Source organism: Labeo rohita, chromosome 18 (assembly GCF_022985175.1).
Source record: "Labeo rohita strain BAU-BD-2019 chromosome 18, IGBB_LRoh.1.0, whole genome shotgun sequence".
NCBI classification, from domain to species: Eukaryota; Metazoa; Chordata; class Actinopteri; order Cypriniformes; family Cyprinidae; genus Labeo; species Labeo rohita.
This window is the reverse complement of record NC_066886.1, coordinates 8,866,428-8,893,056: the sequence shown is the minus strand read 5'-3', so window position 1 is coordinate 8,893,056 and position 26,629 is coordinate 8,866,428. Positions and strand designations below refer to the sequence as shown.

The following is a 26,629-nucleotide window of genomic DNA, read 5'->3' as shown; positions in this document are numbered from 1 at the left end:
CAGGGGAAATGTACTGAGAAGTTTTAAATTGCTGTTTTATACCAGAACAAGGTAGTACATTGTGGCCATGTAAAAAGTACATTATAGTGTAAGCTGATTTATTGCACTGCCATTATCGTTACACCGCTGATGACATCATCAGCATTATCCTCTAACTACCCATGTTGGCTCAGAACAGACGATGCATTCAAACAAACAAAAACTACCCCCAGGTTGGCGCACAAATTGCACTGCAATTATGCAGAAAGTACATTTAAAAAGCTACATTATTACATCATACAATCAGTGACATCATCAGCATTATTCTATAACTACTCACAAAATGCACTGCATTCAGACAAACAAAAACTACCCTGCTGGTTCTAAAAATGCATTGGTTTCATACAAACAGTACATTTAAAAATAAGATGATTTATCGCCATCACCACAAACAACTTTTTTTTTTTCTTTTAGACATCAGCATTATCCTCTACCTACACTTATGTTGGGTCACAGAATTCAGTGGTAACATTTCAGAGTAAGAAACACTATTTACTGTTAACTAGTTTCTAGTTAGGAGTTGATCGAGGGAAAAGTCTTAATTAATAGTAAAATCTAAAGTGTTAGTAAATCAGTGTTTTTAAAGGGAAAGTTCACCCAAAATTACTCTCCCTCATGTTGTTTCAAACCCAAAAGACTTTTGTTCTTCTTCAAAACATAAATGAAGATATCTGTAATAAAATCCAAGAGCTTTCTGATCCTCCAGCAATGCAGCTGCCAATTTCAAGGCCCAGAAAGGTAGTAAGGACATCGATAAAATAGTCCATGTGACATCAGTGGTTCAGTCGAAGACTGACAGGGAAGAGAAGAAATCATTGAATGAAGTTGTTGTTTTTGTTTTCTTTGTGCGCAGAAAGTATTTTCGTAGCTTCATAAAATTAAGGTTGGACCACTGATGTCACATGGATTATTTTAATGATGTCCTTACTACCATGGTAGTTGTGTTGCTGTCAGGGGCGTCAATATTATAATTTATCTTCCGTTCCCTCTCGGTGGAAACTGGTTAGAAAATCGTGTTCCTGGGGTGGCGCCCCCCTTGGTAGAAATCGCGTTCTGTTCCCCCTCAGCAGGAATCGCTTAGAACTGGCATTGCAGAGCAGAGCCCCCCTTCAGTAGAAATTGTTTAGAAATCATGTTGCAGGGGCAGCGACCCGCTCAGTAGAAACCATGTTCCGGGGCAGCGGCACCATGTTCCCCCCTGGGGAATTAGAAATCGTGCTCCATTGTGGCAACCCCCTCATTAGAATTCACATTCCATTCCCCCTCGGTAGAAGCCGCTTATAAATCGCATTCCAGGGCGGCACCCTACTCGGTAGACATTGTGTTCCAGGGCAGCACCCCCTTCGGTAGAAATCGCATTCCAGGGCGGAGCCCCCCTCGCTAGAAATTTGTTCCAGGGTGACACCCCCCTCAGTAGAATTCACGTTCCATTCCCCCTTGGTAATTGCTTAGAAAACCTTGTTCTGGCGTGGCGCCCCTCTTGGTAGAAATCGCGTTCCATTACCCCTCGGTAGGAATCACTTAGAACTAGCAGTCATGTTGCAGGGGCAGCGACCCCCTTAGTAGAAATCGCGTTCTGTTCCCCCTCTGTATAAACAGCTTAGAAATCATGTTCCAGGGCAGCGCCCCCCTCAGCATAATTCACATTGCATTCCTCCTCGGTAGAAGTCGCTTATAAATCGCATTCCAGGGCGGCACCCCACTTGGTAGACATTGTGTTCCAGGGCAGAAATCCAGGGCAGCGCCCCCCTCAGCATAATTCACATTGCATTCCTCCTCGGTAGAAGTCGCTTATAAATCGCATTCCAGGGCGGCACCCCACTTGGTAGACATTGTGTTCCAGGGCAGCGCCCCCTTCGGTAGAAATCGCATTCCAGGGCGGAGCCCCCCTCGCTAGAAATTTGTTCCAGGGTGACACCCCCCTCAGTAGAATTCACGTTCCGTTCCCCCTTGGTAGAAATTGCTTAGAAAATCTTGTTCTGGCGTGGCGCCCCTCTTGGTAGAAATCGCGTTCCATTCCCCCTTGGTAGGAATCGCTTAGAACTAGCAGTGCGGGGCAGAGCCCCCCTTCGGTAGAAATTACTTAGAAATCATGTTGCAGGGGCAGCGACCCCCTTAGTAGAAATCGCGTTCTGTTCCCCCTCTGTATAAACAGCTTAGAAATCGTGTTCCAAGGCGGCACCCCCCTCAGTAGAATTCACGTTCCATTCCCCCTCGGTAGAAGTCGCTTAGAAATCGCATTCCAGTGCGGCACCCCCCTTGGTAGACATTGTGTTCCAGGGCAGCACCCCCCTCAGCATAATTCACGTTCCAATCCCCCTTGGTAGAAATTACTTAGAAATGGCATCGTGGGGCAGTGCCCCCTTAGTAGAAATCACGTTCTGTTCCCCCTCGTTGCTGTCGATGCAGTGTCAGAAAACTCACAGATTTCATCAAAAAATATCTTAATGGGTGTTCCGAAGATGAACAAATGTCTTACTGGTTTGGAATGACATGAGAGTGAGTAATTAATGACAGAATTTTCAGAACTTTTCCTTTGAGAACTTTAAACACAGTGCACAGACAAATAGCATAGCACAACCTGAACCAAATCACTGGTTTCCGCATGAGGAAAGCATTCCTTTAGGACCCTATTACTTGTGTGAACTGTGCCCAGTGACCTGCTTAGGACGATCAGATCTGACCGAATCCTCCTCTCCACCTCCTCATGAGTCAACCAGTCAGATTGATAAATGAAAAAAAAGAATGATCCCTCCTTCTCATTTGCTGTAACTCACTCTCTCGCTCTCTATGGACACCGGGTGATCTCTGACCCGAAGCTCAGTCAGAAAGAGGAGAAACTCATCACTCACTTCATTACCCCTCCGTCCTCCTGTCTGCACACACAACCGGCTCTGTTCTTATCTCAACCCACACAACCATCTGAGACGCATGAATCTGAATGCCTGCATCCCACCCTGGAGATCAGGGTGTGGGCTGAAAGGTGAGGGTTTCTTCGGATGGGATTAGCAGGAAGAGCGGTCAAGCCGATAGGCATGTCCAGGAATTAAAGTTTGACCTTGGTGTGTGATACTCTATTTCCACAGTTTGATGAAAGTGCGACCATCTATATAGTTTTCTGAACTGGAGCAGAGCTGGAATCTGAAGTCAGACTTTACTTTTCTCCTTATGCACTCGCACAGTATGGCCTATTTCAGTACTTAGTTTTATCCGCTTCTGTTCAGGCGTGGCCCAGCTTTATGGCACCCAATAAAACACCAATACACTTTTACAAGCCAGTCTGAGATATTTATAATACCCACTCTTCATTTCCTTCCAGAACGTAAGAGTTGCGGTAATTGGAGACATTTGGAACTTCTCGAGATACTGTGAGGCGAACTCCTACCTGCTCGTTACTTATAAATGCAGACAATTGCCTATTATATTATGCCATTCTAGGGACAGATCGTGCTTCCAACTCTTTGCCAGTAAAATAAAAGATGCGTATTTTACGCTTAGAGTGTTACTGCCAAGTCCTGGAGAGTTCAATAGTGCAAAGTCAGTGCATTTGTAAGGGACGCCTCCACTCAGGCCTGCTTGTGAGAACGTGAGGGATTTGGCAGAGCTCAGACTGTGGCCGAGAAACTCTTTTTCACCTTTATGACACAAGATGTGAGTTCAGAGCTGATTCCAGAGCTAAACATGAGAGCAAAGTGGTGCTTGAGCTCTGCTTCTGTGCCAATAACTCTTCAGGGAAGGGACTCTTCAGCAGGCTAAACTACCACTGTTATTTATATTTTCTGTTTTGTTTTGTTCCTCTTCGGTTTGTGCTAATGGACATTTGGCGTGCTTGTTAGTTCATCGAGGTGAATCATAGACAGTATGTACAATATTAATCAATATCTGTGTGTCTCAGAAAGGTCAAGTTAGTAAAACTCCCATGAAGGTCACTAGAAAAGATTAGTTCGCTCCTGAATTAAACTTTTCTGATAAAAAAGCCATCCAAGACGTTCATGTCTTTCTTTTTTCAGTTGAAAAAAAAAAAAGTTTGAGGAAAACATTCCAGGATTTTTCTCCATATAGTGGACTTCAATGGGAGCCAATGGGCTGAGGGTCCAAATTGCAGTTTCAATGCAGCTTCAAAGGGCTCTACACAATCCCATCTGAGGAATAAGGGTCTTGTCTAGTGAAATGATTGATCATTTTCTAAAAAAATAAAAACGTTTATATTTTTTAACCACAAATACTCATCCTGCACTAGCTCTGCAATGTGTACTCTTTTTCAGAATGTAGGGTAGGCGAAAAACTCTCATTTTCTCCTCCAACTTAAAAATCGTCTGACGTTGTTGTTTTACCTTCTTTTGTAAAGGCCGTTTGACTTTCTTTGCACATTCGCTTTGCACAAACACTGGGTCGGTACTTCCGCCTAGGTCACATGTGACCTTTCCAATGTGACTTCATAAAGTTGTGGACGCAGAGCAGTGCAAGACAAGCATTTGACCAATTGTTTTGCTAAATAAGGCCATTATTCCTCGGCTGGGATTGTGTACAGGCTTTGAAGCTGCACTCAAACTGCACCATTTGGACCTTCAACCCATTGATCCCCATTCAAGTCTACTATATAAAGAAGAATCCTGGAAAGTTTTCCCTCAAAAACCTTTTGTTTTTTTGACTGAAGAAAGAAAGACATAAACATCTTGGATGTCATTCCAGTCATTCCAGACCTAATAACTACTGACTTGTGTAAAACAAAAAAGAAGATATTTGAAAGAATGATTAAATTGCCTTTGTCCATACAATGAAAGTCAATGGGGTCCAATGTTGATTTGGACTAATAATGATGACAATTTTATGGACGCTTTTCAAAATAACATCTTTTGTGTTTTACATAAAAGTCACACAGTTTTGGAATAAAATGAGAGCGAAATGTTCATCTCCAACTTTCTCCAATATTTGACGTCTCTCTCCACAAATTTCGACAGCACTCATCATATGTTTTCCTTCCATTTCTGATGTTTCGCACCTTTACTGACTGAGTAGATCAGCGAGGCTCAATTAATAACGGAGAAGGATTAACAGCCTGACCTTTTTTTTTCCTGCCCACAATTCCCATGGTGCTCAATTTATCTTCAGGAATCCACAGCTAGTGAAAAAAAAAGTGATTGACACTCCTAACCTTCATTGGGATGTAATCTTCATCTTTAGCACTCGGAGATCTAATTAATTAGTGGAATCTCATTTCCGCGCTAATGCAAGTAGACAGAGGCGTGATAGAGGAGAAAGGGGAGAGAGGGAGTGTGAGGGGAGAAAGAGAGGGTGCCATTTTTAATCACTCAAGATGGACTCCACCTGCTTTATGCACTTTAGAACCACAGCTGAACTTTCTGGCTTGCTGTCAAGTAGCTCTCTTGGTTAAACCAGGTGAATGTCTAAAAACTTGTGTGCTGTGGAAACCCTTGCGAGAGCAATTTGTTTGTTCACTGCTGCAAAGGGGAAGGTCAGGGTGAATTTTATAAGAGATTTGCTGCATGCAGACGATCTAGACATTGTCTAGTTTTTCACCGACAATTATGATGATCCAATATGATGATCATTCCAACACGATTAAATAATGCATAAAGTGGTAGATGCGCATTGTGGAGCTAGTGCGAGATGAGCATTTGTGGTTAATAAGTATATATTTTTTTATTTTTTTGTATAAATTGACCATCGTTTCACAAGATAAGATGCTTATTCCTCAGCTGGGCCCTGTGAAGCTGCATTGAAACTGCAATTTGGACCTTCGACCTACTGATCCCCATTGAAGTCTGCTATATGGAGAAAATCCTGGAACCTTCACTTCTTTTTCGACTGAAGAAAGAAAACATAAACATCTTGGATGACATGGAGGTAAATTATCAGAGTTTTTTTATTCTGGAAGTGAACTAATCCTTTAATAATGAAGTATAAATTGTTAGCACAAGTTTATAACTGAACAAACAACTCAACTTTCACAGCATTTATTAATCTAGGCTCATGTTAACTCACAGTTGTATATATTAAGTGAATGATATCTATTAACAAATGCAGACCAATTTTCAATCTCTAATGCAATTGTTAAACTATTTTTTTTTGTCCACTGCAGAGCACAAATATGGCCACAGTAGACATGCAGGAAAAAAATGACAGACGGGAAGACAGCGAAACTGAAGGAGAGAGAGAAACTACACCTTTCCCTGGTGTATTTATAGAAATTGACATAAAGTTTAGAGTTTATCATACTGCAAGATGGAGTTTCTCTTGTCTACAGCTCCCTGCGCTTGATGGAATGGGTGAAGTTTTCACGAGTATAACGTCAAAGGCCCAGCGCTGACATTTGGTGACTGGTATCGTGTCTAATGGCAATGTGTCACAACGAAAATGACAAATGATTCTGATGGAGCCTCCCAGCTTTGGGACAAAAAAAAAAAAAATCTGAATGGCATATATAGTGGAAATCTTTTAGACTGAAACTCAAAACTAGTTAAAAAATTCAGCTCTTCAAGTTTATTGAAGAATAATTCTGGATATCATTAATAAAGCCTCAGGTAAAAAGGAATTAAAAATGATGAATAAAAAGACAGAGGGGAAATTTGCAGAATAAAGCACAAAACATATTTAAAAGCAGTCCTGGGGCAATACGAAAGCACTCTGCGTTCTGCATAAACTCACTCGCAAGTCTATTTCCTAGGCGGCTAAACTCAATCTTTACATAATAATGACTGAATAAATGACAGTTTATATCTTTTATGCAGAGAAGTGCACATCAAATCAAGCAATAATGCAGTGTTTTCAATCGCCGCCCGCACCCCTCCTGCGTTCACTGTAATATTTGCATTTAGATGACATAACATAATAACTCGGGAACCACCTGCAGGAGTAAATATTTTGCTGTCTGTTTTGTCTAGCCGTTCTGCCAAACACAATGATTCATTAATTGAGCGCAGGAAAGAATCTTCATATGGCGACTGACATTCAATTATGCGGGAGAGATCAGATTAAAAAGAGGTCCGAAAAGCATGTCTGAAAGCCTATTTTATCGGGTGAGCGCTGAGGGGAGGCTGACGCTGTAATTTGAACGGCCGTTTGGGTCCTGGGTGAACGCGGCGGCAGTGAGGGAAATCACTACGTTGTGACCTTACAGTAATTGGATGTCCATTGTGTGCCTGTGCATGTGCATGCAGAAGGAATGCGTGCCGATGTGTTTATACGCCATTTATTTTCATTGGATGGAGCTTGTAAAATGGGCCTTAAATTGTACATTCTCTCTGTAATCATTGCACTAAATTTTTATATTATTACAAACCTTTGGAGCTTTAAAATTCACACTTTAATCATAAACCCTCCGATGTATAAATAGATTATGTAAAATGAAAATGCTTGTAAGAGTTTGAAACAATACTCACACAATTGCTGTTTAATGTGCCATTGAGAGGTCCTAATATCTTGTTTCTGTTCAAAGACACGTTTCGTCTTTAGCTCTTCTCCTTAACCTGAGCTACGTATCTAGGCAGAAGTGGAGGCAAGACAGCTGTCTTCCTAATGTGAAGGTGGAAAAACACTTTCTTTTGGCCAAAATCTAAGGTAAGATTTCATGTAGGTAATCCAAAAATGCATTGCAGTGCTCCAACATGGCAGAAGAATCTCTGCAAGCCAGTTTCTGCCACTCTGACTTTTTTCCTCAGAACTGTGAGATGCAAACTTACGATTGTGAGTCATAAAGTCAGAATTGTGAGATATACGTTCACAGTTCTGAGAAATGAAAGTGAGAATTGTGATATAAACTTGCAATTGTGAATTATAAGGTCAGAATTGTGAGATGTAAACTTGCAAATTAGAATTTTTTTCTCAGAATTTCATGATATAAACTTGCAATTCTAAAAAAGTTGCAATTGTGAAAAAATAGTCAGAACTGCAAGAAATTATGAAAACGCAATTCTGACTTTAACACGCAAAAGTCAGTTCATATCACACAATTCTGACTTTATAACTTATGAAATTGTTAAATCGCAATTTTGAGTTTATATCTCATAATTCTGACTTTGTAATTCGCAACTGTGAGTTTATATCACAATTATGAGAAAAAATGTAAATTGCGAGAAATTATGAAATCGCAATTGTTTATATCTCGCGATTCTAAATTTATAATTCACAACTGTGAGTTTATATCACAGAATTGTGAGATATAAACTCACAATTGCAATTTCACAATTTTTCGCAATTTACTTTTTTCCTCAGAATTGTGAGTTATACTGTAAAATACAATTTGTTGAATCAACTTGAAATAATTTGCAACCTGGCTGCCTTAAAATTCAGTCAACTCAAAAAAAGTTTATTCAACTTGAAATGTTAAATTATACTAAGTGACAACTTAGATATTTGAGTTGAATCAACTTAAAATTTTAAGGCAGCTGGGTTACTTACCCATCTGTTAAGTTTAGCAAACACAAATATCTAAGTTGTTACTTAGTACAACTTAACATTTCAAGTTGAATAAACTTATTTTAGTTGCCTGAACTTAAAATTTTAAGAGAGCAGGGTAACAAATTATTTTAAGATGACTCAACAAATTGTGTTTTTTTATTTTTTACAGTGTATAAAGTCAGAATTGTGAGATATAAACTTTCAAAATTTCAAAATTTCTCACAATTTACTTTTTTTTTCTCAGAATTGACTTTATAACTAGCAACTGTGAGTTAATTGAAAATTTCAAAATTTATTTAAAAAATAAACTGCGGGGAAACTGTTAAATTGCAATTTTAAGCTTATAACTCGTAATTCTGACTTTATAACTCACAACTGTGAGTTTATATTACAGTTCTGAGACAAAAAAAGCCAGAATTGCAAGAAATTGTGAAATTGCAATTGTGAGTTTATATTTTGAAATTCTGACTTTATAACTCACAATTTTGACTTTGTGAGTTTATATCAACTCTGAGAAAAAAGTTAACATTTGATCCATTATTCATATCAATTCTGAGAAAAAAAAAATCAGAACTGTGAGAAATTGTGAAATCACAATTGTGTGTTAATATCTCATAATTCTGACTATGTAAAAATTGTGAATTTATATAACAATTTGGAGAAAAAAGTAAATTGCGAGAAATTGCAATTGTGAGTTTATGTCTCATAATTCTGACTTTATAACTCACCATTGTAAGTTTATATCACAATTCGGAGAAAAAAAGTAAACTGTGAGTAATTGTGAAATTGCAATTGTGAGTTTATATCTCATCATTCTGACTTTATAACTCACAATTGTGAGTTTATATCACAATTCTGAGAAAAAAAAAAAAAAAAGTAAATTCTGAGTAATTCTGAGCAGTTTCGCAGCTGTGAGTTTATATCACACAATTGTGATTTTATAACTTTATAACTTCATAATATTTGTTCAATACTAAAACATATTACCTGTATAAATGTACTCTTTTATTACATTTTTGTATGTGATATGAATTTTTACCGGCATCATTAGTTTAACAGCATGCTGATGTCAAACTCTGTCTGTACAGGCAAGTTGACAGAAAGACAGCTGACTAGGATTCAGAACAGGGCTCTTATCTGACCACAGACTGGCCGTCAGAAGCAGGACTGTAATGATTAGACATACTCCATAAGACGAGTGCCAGAATCCTGTCACTGTGTATTGATTTTAAGATGTCTATTTTGCTACTGTGTCACTTGGGCTTATGAAACAAAGGTGGGGCTTCTCTGCCTGTCAATCGGCTGTCAGATTTAGTGGCAGGCCTCTGATTGCCAGGAGCTGGAGCAGATGCACTGTGGGTAGCCCACGATAGCAGACTGACCACAGAAGTTAGTTTGAGGAGGTCGCACAGTGACCGCCCCCCAAAGTGAGCCTGCAATCTGTCAGCCAGTCTAAATAAAACTGAAAACTAAACTTCAAACAGAATTACAGACTTTTATGATGTGCAAGCCAACTTTTATGATTTGTGAGAAATGCATTGATGTGGCAAATGAGTGAAAATTAAATTAAATTAAATTAAATTAAATTAAATAAAAATGAGCAACCCTAACACTCTATATCCTGCAATAATAAAACAAAATAAAATAAAATAAAATAAAATAAATACTGAGCAATCCTAAAGGACTCTATATCCTGCAATAATAAAATAAAATAAAATAAAATAAAAAATACAAAAAAACTCTATATCCTGCAATAATAAAATAAAATAAAATAAAATAAAACAAAAAAATACTGAATAAGCCTAAAGCACTCTGCATCCTGCAAAAATATTCTAAAATAAAATAAAATAAAATAAAATAAAATAAAATGAAATAAAATAAATAATATTGAGCAGCCATAAAGCACTTTGCACCCTGCAAAAACATTATAAAAATAAAATCATAAAATAAAATATAAAATAAAATTACAATAAAATACTGAGCAATCCTAAATCACTCTGAATCCTCTAAAAACATATAAAATAAAATAACGTAAATAAAAAATGTAATTAAAAAAATATATATATATAACAAATAAATAAATACATAAATAAATTGATTGATTCATTCATTCATTAACACTCTGCATCCTGCAAAAACAATTAAATAAAATGTAATAATGTAAAAAATAATGAATGATACTGCCCACAGACCAGTACTAAATTCAATACTACAGTAGTACATTTAAAAGTACTCTCTATCACACACACAACTACATGTGCTCATCTACACAGAGCCCAGTTAATGTTCAGAAAGTGGTGTAAATGAAACACTGATCGTTCACATTACTAGGTGTTTCTTGCCAACAAGCAGTGTGTGTAGAATCAGTGCTGGAAGCTTCTGAACCAATCAGATCAGAGAAGAAGATCAATCCGTGACAGGTGCATGTGATCACCCTTCCTATCTTTTTGAAAGGGCGACTGCTGCCTGCTGCACATGAACAGACGATGGTTTGAGAACTGAATCTGGGCTTATATAAGAGCTTTTGGTTTGCCAGTTAATTATAAATTATGTTCCACGTAGCTGAGAGTTACTATGACATAACCAAGTTGTGATGTTCCTATTTCTGACAAGTGGGTTCTACCTGATTAATCTGATCTGATGTAGAACATCAGGTACTGCACCAGAAGTTTAGAAAACCAAACTACAAACATTATTAGTCACGCATGCGGTTCTGATAGAAACCGGAAAGAAAAGACACCCTTGACCTGTCATGGGAGATGTGAACAAAACTCCGTTCAAGACAGTTTCGCAAGCTGTCAACAAGCCATTAGCTGAACTGACATTACTGCTGAAATAGTTTTTTGCGAGCATGCATTCAATTAATTAGATCAACCTGTCCGATTCTTGTGGAACATCAAGAGATGTGTGCTGCCTTCAAGTCTTCCTGGAAAGTTTCTACTCACGAGCTTGGAAGTCCTAATTACAATGCGATGTGCAAACTAGAAACTGACGTGTTGAGCAATTTCTTTTTTCTTTTATTAAATCATGTAGAGACAAATAAAGGAAGCTTTAGATGTGTACCATATTTTCTGTTAAGCACCTGTTCGGAAATAGATAGATCGGAAAATTAAATTTATTAAATTTAAATTTATAAAAAAAAAAAAGGCTACTTAAAACAATTTTTACAATAATAGCAGATAATAAATAAAATACAATAATAAAATAAAATTTAAGTTAAAAAAAACACATTAACAAATAATATATATATATATATATATATATATATATATATATATATATATATATATGTATATATATATATATATATATATATATATATATACACTAACAAATACTCAAAAAACTTAAAAATAAAATCAAACTTATGATATGCAAGAAATGCACTGATCTGGCAAATTAGTTTAAAAAATAAAATAAAATAAAATAGAATACCAAGTTAAACACACATTAACATAAATAAAAATACAATATCATTATAAAAACATTTACAAAATTTAAAACAAAACAAAACAAAACAATAAATAAAATAAAATGTATATAAAATAAAATTATGATACTACTAAAACTAAATTATACAATAAATAATACACTAACAAATAATAAAATAAATAAAAATCAAATCAAATTTGTAATGTACAAGAAATATATTGATTTGGCAAATGAGTGTCATTTGTGCAGCATCTTAATGAAATATCACTTATTGATTTTGGTTTTTGTTTTCATATAATATAATATAATATAATATAAAAAATGTTACTAAGTTAAAAATAAAAGTAAATAAAAACTAAAATAAAATGTATGATTTACAAGAAATGCATTGATTTGCCTAATCAAATATCACTTATTGATTTTTGTCATTTTCATTAAATAATTTAAATAAGTAAAATAAAATAAAAATAAGATGTTACCAAGTTAAATACAATTAACAAATAAATAAAAATAAAATATCATTATAAAAACATTTACAAATAATAAAATAAAATGATATATATAAAATAAAACCCTCCCTTAAGAAAATAAAATAAGATGTTACTAAGTTAAAAAAAAACATAAAAAACAATAAAAAATACAAAATACACTAACAAATAATAAAATAAAAATAAAATCAAACTTATGATTATCACTTATTGATTTTAGTAATTTCCATAAATAAACAAAAAAAAAATTAAATTAAATTAAATAACATAAAATTAAATAATATAAAATTAAATTAAATATATTGTTCTAATATATCTGTACTTCTTTTTGCATACATTCAAAAGTAAAAAATGTAAAAGTTTAAAAATAGCCATATGATCATGTTCAGCATGCAAAACAATTAAATATGTTACTTAAAATCTAAATTATAATAAACATAAGAAATTATAAGAAAGTAAGCAAGTACTTATGTACGTAAATAAATAAATGCTATTTACCTAACAAATAAAAAATAAAAATAAAAATAGAAGAGGGGACAGTGTATATCTTGACAAGAATTACAGTACAAGAGAGTTGAGACAAAACAGCTTTTGCAATTTAGTCACTGTGGGCGAAAGCAATTTTGCAAAGTGTAGTTTGTGAACTTTAAAAATCCCAACAGCTGAAAACTATATTTCTGGCAAAGAAACATCGTACACCTGTCTCCTTAACACACCTGAAATCCCCTGGAGCTCATTGTGTAAAACATCTGTCACACATATGAGATCAACTGCGACGAAGCACAGACTCGTGGGAATGATGCAGAAGAAACACTGTGTCAGTAAGACGCAGCGGTGACAGTGAAAGTTAGCACAGTTTGTCAACACTCAGTGTTTCGCTCAGAAGAAATTCCAACAAACGGCTACATTCAGACACCTTTCATGTAACATTTCAATTACGGCGTCAGGTCGACAATCAAACGCGCTCTGGAACCCATACAAACACGCGTTTAATGATGGCTTTGCTCTGTTCCAGCTGAGGGGTTTTCGACTGGCCTTGTCGGACACAGCCAATGTTGGTGGATAAGTGTGTATAACCTCAATTAAAGCATGCTCTAAGTGTCTGACAACAGCTAATATTCCTCTTCCAGCAGCGGGCCGAATTGATGTTCCTTCATTCGTCACCCCGCAGAAAAAGCAATCATGCTGTTGTCTCGCTCCGCTTAGGAGCTGGGAAGCGCTGCCTCCAGTTGCTCATTAGCATGCACCGCTAACACCCCCTGTCCTCAAGATACCGTAGCATCCTCCCCGCATTCATCCAACCTCCCGTCTCCTAACCGCATTTAATATGCCGAGGAATCCACTCTAATATACTCGCTCTAAAGGCGTCTTGAGGATAGTTAAACATTAAAACACACCGCAGTTATTGTTTGTCCCCGTAGATTTGCCCTCCTCACATTTGCTTGCTTGTTTGAACAGAAAGCCTCCGTTCTGTCGGCCCTCCTGTTAGAGGTTCGACTCGCAAAGCTTTAAGAAAACAGCCCGCTGTGTTACGAGATCTGACAGTCTTTGAAACCTCCAAATGGGTGTTTTTGAAATATCAGCGCTGCGTTTTGTCAATTCGCCATTCATATTATATGGAAAATTGATTTGCAGACACAAAATAAGACTTGGGCTGATTGACACACCGTGTAAAGATATTTCAGAAAGATGGAATAGCTTCCCTCTTGTGTGTTTAAGATACAATTATTTGCTGAGAGGTTTAAATCCAGTGCTAACACCGCTAACATGCTGTAAAGTTGATGTAGCCCATCAGACATACATTTCTAAATGCCAGATATCTTGAAAGATTAATAGAAAGTACTGTGTTTCAGAACAGAATAGGAAAAACAAAGAGATAAGCGAAAGACATTAGTTGGTGCATTAGGTATCACAAACTCACAATTTCTATACTATTCAAACAATAAAATGTTTATATTATGTATTACATTTTTAAAGGCTATATTTACACTATCATTCAAAAGCGTGTTGGTGCGGTCCTTACAAACTGTAATATTATGAAGTATTATTACAATTTGAAACAACTGCTTTCTATTTTAATATACTTTAAAGTATAATTGTTTCTATTATGGTAAAGCTGAACTGTCAGCAAAATGATTCTTAAAATAAAATAAAATAAAATAAAATAAAATAAAAACCAGTACTTCTAATTTTAATACTTAAGTGCATTCAAAAGTACGTATTCACATATAAAATATACACTTATAAATAATGTAGTAATAAATAATAATGTTAGTAAATCAAAAACACATAAATGAATACAAAAATAAAATAAAATGAAACAACAGCATTAAAAAATCTTTAACAAATAGTAAAATAAAAACAAACTTCTAAATAAAATAAAATAAAATAAAATAGACATGGCCGTAGACCAATAATTCTATTTTCAATATTTACAGTACTTCAGTACATTTAGTACAAATGTAAGTACTCACACATATATAAATAATATATACTTATAAATAATATTGTAATAAGTAATAATGTTACTAAGTCAAAAACACATTAAGAAATATGTAAAAAATAAAACAAAATAAAATAGAACAATAGCATTAAAAACTTTAACAGTTATTAAAATAAAAAAACTACCAAATATAAAATAAAATAAAATAAAAAAATGAATGACACTGCTCGTAGACCAGTATTTCTAATTTAAATACTTAAGTACATTCAAAAGTATGTACTCACACATATATAAATAATAAATACTTATAAATAATGTTGTAGTAAATAATAATGTTACTAATTCAAAAACACATTAAGAAATAAATAACAAAAATAAATAAATAAATAAATAAAATAGAACAACATCATTAAAAAACGTTAACAAATATTAAAATAAACTACCAAATAATAAAATAAAATAAAATAAAACAAAATAAAATAAAATAATGACACTGCCCGTAGACCAGTAGTTCTAATTTCAATACTACTATTTCAAACTACATTCAAAAGTAGGTACTCACACATTTTAAAATAATATATTCTTATAAATAATGTCGTAGTAAATAATAATGTTACTAATTCAAAAACACAAAACTTTTACAAATATTAAAATAAAAATAAACTACCAAATAAATAAAAAAAATAAAATTAATTTAAATTAAATAATGCATGATACTGCCTATAGACCAGTACTTCTAATTTTAATACTTAAGTACATTCAAAAGTAAGTACTCACACAGAGTACACAGAGTATATCATATCCATGACATCATCTGTGGGTGGGGCCTTGTCACATGGTACACGCAGAGGCCCAGAGATTTGCAGAACACCAGTGACTGAAAACACCATCAAACATAACAAACAGCATACGATTCGCCAGTCTTCATTTACTCCATCTACTGTATACAGCTTACGTCCACCCTACAAAAAAAAAAGAGGGACTCAAGGAAAGCACGTACCTCTCTATCAAGCTGGTATGGTGCTATCACGGTGACAATATCGCCTCTTTCCGGGTCGATGTAGAACATATTGGGTGAAGGTTTGTCGGGCAGCTGTCGCACGATGATGTAGCGCAGTACGGCGTTGTCCGTGTTGGGATCGTCTGCGTCGTAAGCCGTCATGGTCATCACCGTAGTGCCTGCCAAAAACAGTTAAAAAGAGTTAGAATGGAGACAACTGGGCAGGATGCTTCTTGGCTTGGTGCCAACTATATCCTTAAGGTTTTATCAGTACACCGACACCACTTGTGTTGCCATTTTTCATTAAACCGCACAGCCGAACGGAACTGTAATCGATTGAACCCGGCGAGCCAAGCAAGAGAAAACGACGCGTTTCGAATGAGGCTTCAGGGCAGAAAATACAAAAGAGCAAATGTCTACTTCTACGAGATTCTCCAGAGTTTTACATTGTACTGCATCTAAAATAAGGATGCCGCTCTTGGCAGATGAACTGTAATCCTAGTCAATCCTTGACATATCAGCTCGCCTCTTCTCTCAGACGTGGCCTCTGGAACGAACAGCGGCTCGACGGTATCCGGAGAGAGCCTGATATCTCGGTTCAAGCGACGCCGTTCATCTATTTCATTTTCCCTCTGTCTCATCTGAATGTGATCAGCCGCAAAATTGGGCCGCAAATGGAGCCAGAACCTCTCAAAGTCACAGTGACCAGACGGTGACACGAGGGTAAGTCATATCTATCTCCTGAAGTTAATGGCCTCTATCACTGACGTTAACCTCTGATCAGCCTTTACGAGAGCTCGCGACGTGCGGCATAAATCCGGCAGGCACCAAAAAGACGAATAAAAAAAACTAGGGGGTAAATGTGCAGACAACCTCAAATAGGAATATTAGCATCTTAAATAAATGAGTAAAAGGCAATTATAAGTAATTAAGGGAGAAGTGAGTATCGGCATGGGGAGAGAGACGGTATTAGGCGGCGGTTAAGCAGTACACCTCTAATGATTAATTACACATGCTGAAGCGCATAGCGGGGCTCTCTCGTGACACCGCTAGTCTGAGCGAGCGGTTCCACTTCACTGTTCAGTTACACCAAGTTATACGACCTCCGTGTTCGCAGAAACACACACTGACACACATACGAGTGTGCGCACAGCATGACCGCACACACACAGACACATGCAGGCACTTTCTTGCTCTCATACGCGTACAGAAAGACAAGCACCCAGATGAGAGCACTCATACTGCAGTTTACGAAGGGCAACTTTGCACTGAAATTAAGTATGAAAATATGATTAGTTAACTGATGGTTTTGTTCTTGTCATTTGTTTTGAGAAGCTTGAAAAAGAATAATTAAATGGCAAATAAGCACACTAATTGAATACACTACCGTTCAAAAGTTTGGGGTCAGTCATTCTTTATTTAACAAGGACGGATTAAATGAATCAAAAGCGACAGGAATTTGTGACATTTATGTTACAGAATGATTTCTATTTTAAAAGCTTTTTATCAAAGAAAACTGAAAAAAAAGTATCATAGTTTCCACAGAAATATTCAACAATGACTAATAATATTTCTTGAGAATGGAAGCCAATTTCTGCCACTAAATAAAAAATTAAAAAAGGTAATCGCAAGTTTTTATCTCACAATTCTGACCTTTCTTGCAATTGCCAAATTACATCTTGCAATTATGAGTTCTAAAGTCAGAATTGTGAAAAAAAAACTTGCAATTCTGAGAAATGAAGTCAGAATTGCGAGATATTAAAACTCATAATTCCGACTGTTTAACTCAGAATTGTGACAAAACTAGCAATTCTGACTTTTTCTCACAATTGTGAGTTTATATCTCACAATTCTGACTTTTTCTCACAATTGTAAGTTTATCTTTCAAAATTCTGGCAATTCTGACTCAATTTTTTGCAACTGTGAGTTTATATCTCGGAATTCTGATTTTTTTTTCAGAATCGTGAGGTAAAAACTTGTAATTCCGACTGTTTTACTCAGAATTGTGATAAAACTAGCAATTCAGAATTTTCCTCGCAATTGTGAGCTTATATTTCACAACTCTGACTTTTCCTGCAATTCAAATTTTTTCTCTCAGAACTGAGAGATAAAAACTTGCAATTCTGACTTTTTTCTCACAATTGCCAATTTGCATCATGCAGTTATGAGTTATAAAGTCAGAATTGTGAAAAAACGTGCAATTCTGAGAAATGAAGTCAGAATTGCTAGATATTAAAACTCGTAATTCCGACTGTTTTACTCAGAATTGCGATAAAACTAGCAATTCTGAATTTTTCTCGCAATTTTGAGTTTATATCTCACAATTCTACTTTTTCTCGCAATTGCGAGTTTATATTTCACAATTCTGGCAATTCTGGCTCCATTTTTTGCAACTGTGAGTTTATATCTCGGAACTGTGAGACAAAAACTTGTAATTCTAACTTTTTTCTCGCAATTGTGAGTTTATATCGCACAATTCGGATTTTTTTTTTCTCAGAATTGTGAGGTAAAAACTCGTAATTCTGACATTTTCTCGCAATTGTGAGTTTATATCTTGCAATTCTATTTCTCACAGTTGTGAGTTTATCTCGCTATTCTTTTTTTTATCAGAATTGTGAGATAAAAACTTGTAATTCTGACTTTTTCTTGCAATTGCGAGATTATTTCTTGCAATTCCGACTGTTTTCTCGCAGCCCACACTTTTTTAATCTCAAAATTGTGAGATAAAAACTCATAATTCCGCATTATAAAGGCAGAATTGCGAGATATAAATTCACAATAAATTCATTTCTTAGAATTTCAAGTTTATATTTCGTAATTCTTACTTTGTAACTCGCAAATGCAAGTTTATTTTTCGCAATTCTGACTTTTTTTCTTGCAATCGTGAGTTTATATCTCACAATTTGAACTTTTTTCTCAGAACTGTGAGGTAAAAACTTAAAATTCTGACTGTTTTCTCGCAGCTCTGACTTTTTATCTCAGAATTGTGAGATGTAAACTCGCACTTCCGTGTTATAAAGTCTGAATTGCGAGATATAAATTTGCAATTCTGAGAACAAAAATCACAGTTGCGAGATATAAATTCACAATAAATTCATTTCTCAGAATTGCGAGTTTATATCTCGCAATTCTTAGTTTAAAACTCACAATTGCGAGTTCTGAGAAAAATAGTCAGAATTGCTAGTTTGTATCACAATTCCACAAAAAAAGTTCGAATTGGGAATTATCAAAAATGCCACCCAGATGAGAAAGAGACTTCTTTCAGAAATAAATTATTTCCCAAAACCTCTGAACGATATATCAGTATTTACTACGATTACTATGTCCTTAATGGACGCAACTAATTGGATATATTTTATTAGGTATATGAACTTTTACAATAAATGAAAATGCAATACAGCTCCAGAGAACAAAAAAGTGAAATAAAAAGACTTTTAAGAATGGGCCAATGCTTATGCCTATGTTTAATATTTTTCAGAATTCTTAGTATTGGCTCTGAGACGTAGCTGTTTTTTCATGTACCTGTATTTGACCTTCAGAAATTCATAAACACCAGGCAAAAGATGCATTTACTTCCAAATGAAGTCTTTTCATTAGAGCTCAGTTAAATCAATGACTGTAAATTCTGTCAAAATGAAGTAGCGTAGCACCGTGCACCCTATCTCAGCTGAAAGAAAACAACTTTAGCGCTATTCCTTTTCTAAGACATTGGAGTTCAAATTGATTTCATTGTCAGTAAAACAGAAATGTTGAAAAACTTGTTTTGTTTATGTATAGAACACATTCATAATCAAGACATTTTTACAGCTGAACAAATATTTATAAAAGAATAGCACAATCAACCTAATCACCACAAAACCCCTTGATTCTGAATCACCTTTCAATCCGCTTCCCGTAGCTCTATTAACCTGTTCTCCTCCTGCACCCTCATAAAGATCAAAAAAGCCTTGAGGTATTTAGCGCTCATCAATATGAACCATGACAAAAGCCATCAGCTCCCATCAGCACACACATAAATCAACAAGCGGATCTAATTGGCTGATGGGAAGGGCCAGAAAGTGAATGCAAATCACTGCTACGCAATTATGAGGCAATTATGTCAAAGCTGAGCCCAATTCAGGAGCTATTGTCTTCCTTTATGAAGTCCATACTCTCCCCAGCGCCAAGCCGGAATCAATGTTAACTACATTGGAAGGTTTAATGGGAGGACCTGAAATGGCTAGACTTGAATCTGCGGGTCTCCATTACTGTATTATCAACTCTGTTCATCTAATTGGGGCTATGGGATCAGTCAGAGTGAGGACTTTTTCTTTCTGGCTCTTTCTTTCTCGCTTTTAATTCCACCATCTTGTCACACCGAACAAGAGGCGGAACATTGAAATGAATAATGTCTCATAAAATGCCTGACTTGAGTGGTTAATTTGATATCAGGCTCGGTGTCTAACTCTGCATTAACTAAGGCTGAAAACATCCATTGGAATGCTGAAATCAACCACAGTACGAACAGGTAAGTAGGAGATGTGCTTCGCAGACATTGCCACTTGAACTATAGAAATATAAAAATGCTATTAAAAATACATATATTATTGTCTTAAAAAAATCTACATATTTTCTATATGTACTAAAAATACTTTCTTACTTTTTTATAATTAAAAAAAAAAAAAAAAAAAAATATATATATATATATATATATATATATAGATAGATAGATAGATAAATATATAGACAGATAACATAATATAGCTAATAATATCATATATATGTACTTAAAATATATGAATATAACAAATATACATATATATGTAAATATATATATATATATAAAATATACATAAATATAAAAGACACACACACATTATATATATATATATATATATATATATATATATTGCTGCATTTATTTGATACAAAAATACAGGAAATAACAGCAATATTTTGAAATATTATAGCAATTTTCTGTCTTCAGTGCCATTTTAAGTCATTCTATATTGTAAACTGTTGTGCTGCTAATTATTTTATTTTATTTTATTTTACTGATACTTTTTATTTTAGGATTTTTGATTAATAAAAAGTTAAAAGGACAGTATTTATATAAAATAGAAATCTTTTGTAACAATATACACTACTGTTCAAAAGTTTTTTGTTTTGTTTTTTTGTTTTTCAAGAAATTATTATTTTTATTCAGCAACACATGGATTACATAGGCTACATTTATTAGATCAAAAATACAGAAAAAAAGTAATACTTTTATTATTATTGCAATATTATTTATTTTAATATTATTGCTATTTAAAATAACAGTTTTCTATTTTAATATACTTTAAAATAAAATACATTCCAGTGATGCAGAACTGAATTATCATTGGCCTTTATTGTAGTCTTCAGTCCATTATCCTTCAAAAGTTATTGTAATATGCCAATATATTATCAGTATTGTAAACTGTTTTTAAATAAGTAATTAATTTATTTATTATTATTATCATTATTATTATTATTTAACCTTTTACACTTTTTATTGTAGGATTATTTGATGAATAAAAGATTAAATATACCACCAGAAAAAAATACATGTATGTATGTGTATATATATATATATATATATATATTAGAAAACATTTCATTTTGGAATAAATGCTGTTCTTTTTAACATTTATTCATCAAAGAATCCTGAAAAGAAGTATTCGTTCTATCTGAATGAATTTTTTAACAGTATATAGTACTTCATAATTTTATCCTTTCTTATTCAGCCATTCTGTGGCTATACCTGCAGCTTTGTCTTTATCTGTTGCACACACTGTTCTCGTCTTGTCATTCTGTTGCTCTCTGATACAGCAGAAGAATGTGGTGTTTGGAAGATCAAGGCATTTTAGTGGGCATCTCTGCCTTCTGACAACAGCTGAAGCACGGTGGGTGCCAATCACAGAGCTCCACTCCAAAACCGAAGGCAGTGGTGTACCATCCAAAACTGTGGGCTTCTCCACAGGGTGCCTTCCACTTCGACATGGCCCCAGCTGCTTAAAATCAAGCGCTAGCTAAAAAAAGCTGGGCCCTTCAGCCTTTGTGGAGGAGAGGTTTTACATAATAATAACTCAAAATGTGTCATGCCATTAAAGGGCATATTTATATCCTGATAATGACAGTTCGGGCCAAAATGCACAGAAATCAGGCCGTCTTTCCTTCGTTCTCAATCTGTTTCTTCTGTTCCCTCTCAAAAGACTGCAGACAAACTCACTAAGAGTGTCACTTTAGTGTTACTGTTAGTGTTATCTTATTTCTTATACATCTTATAAATACATAAAATCTGGTTTAACCAGGCACTTAATATGCTGAAATGGGGCTTCTAATCCAAATCATGAATTTATTTATGTAAAAAAAAAAGAGAGAGAATATTATAAGAACAATTAAGTAAGATTTCTATACATTTTTTTCTTCTATTTTTAAAGTACAACTAGAAATGTATAAACAGGGCTTTTAAATAAAGTTTAAATTAATGTTTTAATCCAAATCATAAAGTTAATTTATGTCGAAAAAAATGAGAATATGATAAAATAATTGTAAATGAAGCAAAGTATGGAATAAATATGGAATAAATTATAAAATATTATTTCTTCCATATACTTAATTTTAATATTATTATTTTTTATTATTTTATTTTATTTTATTTTATTTTATTTTATTTTATTTTATTTTATTATTTTTAGAACCTGATACTTTTTATTTTAGGATTCTTTGATTAATAAAAAGTTAAAAGACAAACTAAACTAAACTAAAAAGTAGTAACGCAATTGTATTTAAGGTTAATAATAAAACAATGTTTCGATTTCCACATATAGCACACTTTTGCCTTTTTTTCCAAGCCCCAGTGCAGGTGTTTAAATCCCAGTGGTGGAGCAGCACCATCCCATCATAGAATGCCAGATCTCTGACAACCTAGCACATATACCGCAAATCGCATTCAGTGTTAAATTTGCGGGAACATTTGCATTGTTAACAGTTACATAATTCCTTTAGGTGCTAAAACAATGCAAACAGCGTGTGCAAATAAACACCTCAGCAGGCACGATTCATATTTAGTCTCCCTCTCTGTTCTCAGTTATACAGTACACTGTACAAAGAGAGTTAAAAAAGAAAGTTAGGGCTACAGTACACTAACACAAGACCCGGTGTCACACGTGGCACATCCTCTATTACAGACATCCAGGGAAATCAATATGACTTCAGGATCTCATTCACACCGGGGAAGCCAGCGCACTGTGTGATGGGCTTTATAATAGGAAAGAACGGGGGAAAGATTGAGACAGGATGAAATAATGATGGAGCAGGTGTGTGTGAGTGAGTGATCGGACTAGATACCGGGATGAGAGCGAGAAAAAGGAAGGGCGAGAGGTCCGCGGGGAAAACACACAATGAAGCTACTGGACAAGGGATCACGCCGCTATCTTTAGACTTCGGCTAAGTTTAAAGTCTACAAATAATGAGGCTAATCTTCTGTCCGAAGTCTACCAAATTACTTTTTTTGTTCAAGAACGGATGGACGGACTTTGTGGCACGTGAGACTTCAAAAAGCACAAAATTCTAAACAGTGTGGCTTTTTATAGCCTATCTCTGCTACATAGCAACAGAAAAGCGCAGAGCGCTATTACCCTTCATTTTGGGAGGTAATTCAATACATCTAGCGCATCTGGAGAAAGATAAATGTACTACAATGTGGAATGGAGCACTGCGGTGATATTCGCAGCCTTCTTGCCCTGAAAGACCCAGCTTGCCTATTCTCGCTTGGTTAAAGGCACTCAGGTGAAATTCAGCAGTCTGTCTAAAAGAAGTCCGCAGGCATAGCCCAGCTATTCGACGTGCCCGTTGTTTCATTACACCGTGGCGAGTAAGCACCATTTTTATGAAAACCCCTGATCCACTGGGCGTTCTGCAATTTGCTCATTCCCTCAAAATGTAGTCCCATAGCAGAAACAGTGCTGTACAAGAAACGGCTCAACACTACGCATTCACACGTTCGCACTAAGATTGTAAAATGTTGCACCTAAGGGAAACAGTACATCCAAATTAATTAATAGATATTTTGCAGGTTACACATTTACTGCTCAACTAGTAGCCAAGTTAACGAGGTCATCAGATGCCCATTTTCCACAAGTTGATATGATTCTTTAGGGTCTTAATGAAAAGTCTTTAATATAGTTTGGTTAAAAATTCTCAATGGTTGTGTAAAACAACACCCTATTTACCTTGACAAAATCAGCTCTGCAAAAATCATCTCATTCTGGTCGAGGCTGCTTTAAATGCAAATGAGCTCTGCTCGTCCCGCCCATCTCTACTCTCTATGGAGAGACGAGCCTGTTTACTTTAGCTGCGTTTACCCGCTAAACTTGCTAACTAGCACATTATTAGGAAAGGCAATCGCAAAGATTCATAAAAAAACCCTTATACACACTTCTGCTGTAAGTGAAGCTGGATCATGAATGATTCGCCCGAATATAGACGGATATATGTAGATCGGGAGGTGCATTCCCTTCACAAACAAACGTAATCTACTGCATCTTCAGCGGCTCAGATGTCAGGAGTAAATGATGAGCACTATGTTCATTATTATATCCAGCAACACAACACCTCAAGCGCTCAATCTGAGATATTCTTGTCTTGTCTTACAAAGAGGACGGACTGTTACAGCTGATCTGAGGTAAAACGCTCATGTCAATAAACTATCGTGGGAGAGGTCTCTGTGGGTGTGATGCCACAACGACAGGCATTTGATAATGGCTCGATTTGAAAAAGGGGTTATTATTTTTACAGATTAATTAAAAACCACTGCATTGATTTTTATCATTATAGGGTAGATTTCTACATACACTGCCAACACACATTAATGTTTAAACAACATGTAAAAGTGAACTTAGCATCCGATGACCCCTTTAACACTTCATTCTCATGGTCAAGGAGATGAAAATTATACGAATCAACAATGATATCTGTTTCTGTGCATCAAGAACACACATTTCATTCAAAAAAGTAATGGAACTAAAAATACGTTTTTCTCTTCCAGTCTTTAGTGTAATGATCCTTTAAAAATCATTCCAATATGCTTATTTATTATCAGTATGGTAAACTGTTTTGCTGCTATATTTAGTATTTATATAAAGTAGAATAGTACTTTGTACTCCTTACAATTTTTTATTCATTTATTTATTTAAACTTTTTTATTTATACACAATTTTTTGCTCGCTTGACATGCAAGAACCAATGATGATTTTTGTTTTTGTGCATCAAGAACACGGATAACATCAAGTGTTATTCGCTGCATTTATTACTGTAGATCAACAACAGTAATCTGTATCTGTGATAGTTTTTATTTTAGGACTCTTCGATGAATAAAAAGTTAAAAAGAACAGTATTTATATAAAGTAGAAGAGTACTTTGTACTCCTTAAACTTTTTTATTTTCACTTTTTTTATTCACTATTTTTTGCTCGCTTGACAAGCAAGAACCAATGATGATGCTTGTTTTTGTGCATCAAGAACATGCGTTTCATTCACTGAATTTAGTAGTTAAAAAAACACAGAAAAAATTTTAATATTGTGAAATATTATTGCAATTTAAAATGAATAAAAAGTTAAAAAGAACAGTATTTATATAAAGTAGAACAGTACTTTTTATTTATTTTATTATTATTTATTATTATTATTATTTTTTTTATTAATTAATTAATTAATTAATTTCTTTATTTATTTTACTTTTTTGCTTGCTTGATGTTCAAGAACCAATGATGATATTTGTTTGCAAGAACACACATTTCAGCTTTAGTTATAACTTTCTTCAGGGAAATTTCTGGTTTCAAAAGATTTATTTTTCCAAATTGAGACGAATGTCATATACATGAGGCATGAGGCATAAGGCTGTAATAGATGAAGAATCCCTTAAAGGGCTGTTTTTTTTTTTTTTTGTTACTCTGTGCTGCATTTTAATTGATGTTATGCAGTAGATAGATTTTTTTTGTGTGTGTTTTGTTTTGTTTTCCCCCAAACCTTTGTAGTCTGTCTGACAAAAAAAAAAAAAATGCAATTTATTTCACTTTGCATTGAGAAGATGATTCAATATGATGAAACAAGAACTTCTTCTCCTGTTTTTATTTTTGCTAGGTTACTTTTTTAATAATTATTTTTTTCCCTCAAGTATATTTCTCACCAGATACTTTGACTTTAAATAGACTAAATTGGTCCACTCAATATCCATACTTTTACTTAAGTATAATTTCTGACTACATTTTATACCTATGCCAAAAAAAAAGTCAGTAAAGTACTCTTCTGGAGCCATGCAATATCTTTGTGTGAGAAACGGTATTGGAACTGGATCATTCCTGAACTAATCAGTCCAATTAGCAAACAGGATGAACTTGAAATGATTTGTTTAAAAAGACAGATTCGTTACCAAAGTACGTTTCTGAGTTCAATTCACTGACTCAGTGTTCCATTTCTTGAGCTAATAGCTCCCTAGAGGGCAAAATTATCCATGAACGACAACTTAAGTTTCATCACACAAAGCACCGCATGGTTTCAGAAGACTTGTACGGCACACAAGCCACATAGACTACTTTTATGGTACTTTTATTGTGCTTTTTGTTAATGTATTTAAATAAGGTGTGTGAAGATTCTTTAAAAAAAACTCCTCTGTCATACAGCATGCAGGAACGACATGACAGTGAGGAAATAATGAGAGAATTTTCGGTGAACTGTTTCTATAAGTAGAGAACACTCAGCCATTTAATTATAATTGATTCAATCTAAAGCACCATTTGTCAGA

The 26,629-nt window shown here is 34.7% G+C and overlaps 1 protein-coding gene across 1 annotated transcript in view; it reads right to left on the bottom strand.

Annotated features, from left to right (window-relative positions):
* Window positions 1-26,629, bottom strand: part of cdh13 (cadherin 13, H-cadherin (heart)) — a 394,548-nt gene that overhangs the window by 107,349 nt on the left and 260,570 nt on the right. The window contains exon 7 of the mRNA XM_051135516.1: window positions 15,824-16,002. Within this exon, the coding sequence (XP_050991473.1) occupies window positions 15,824-16,002 (179 nt within the window). The remainder of the gene's footprint in view (window positions 1-15,823; window positions 16,003-26,629) is intronic.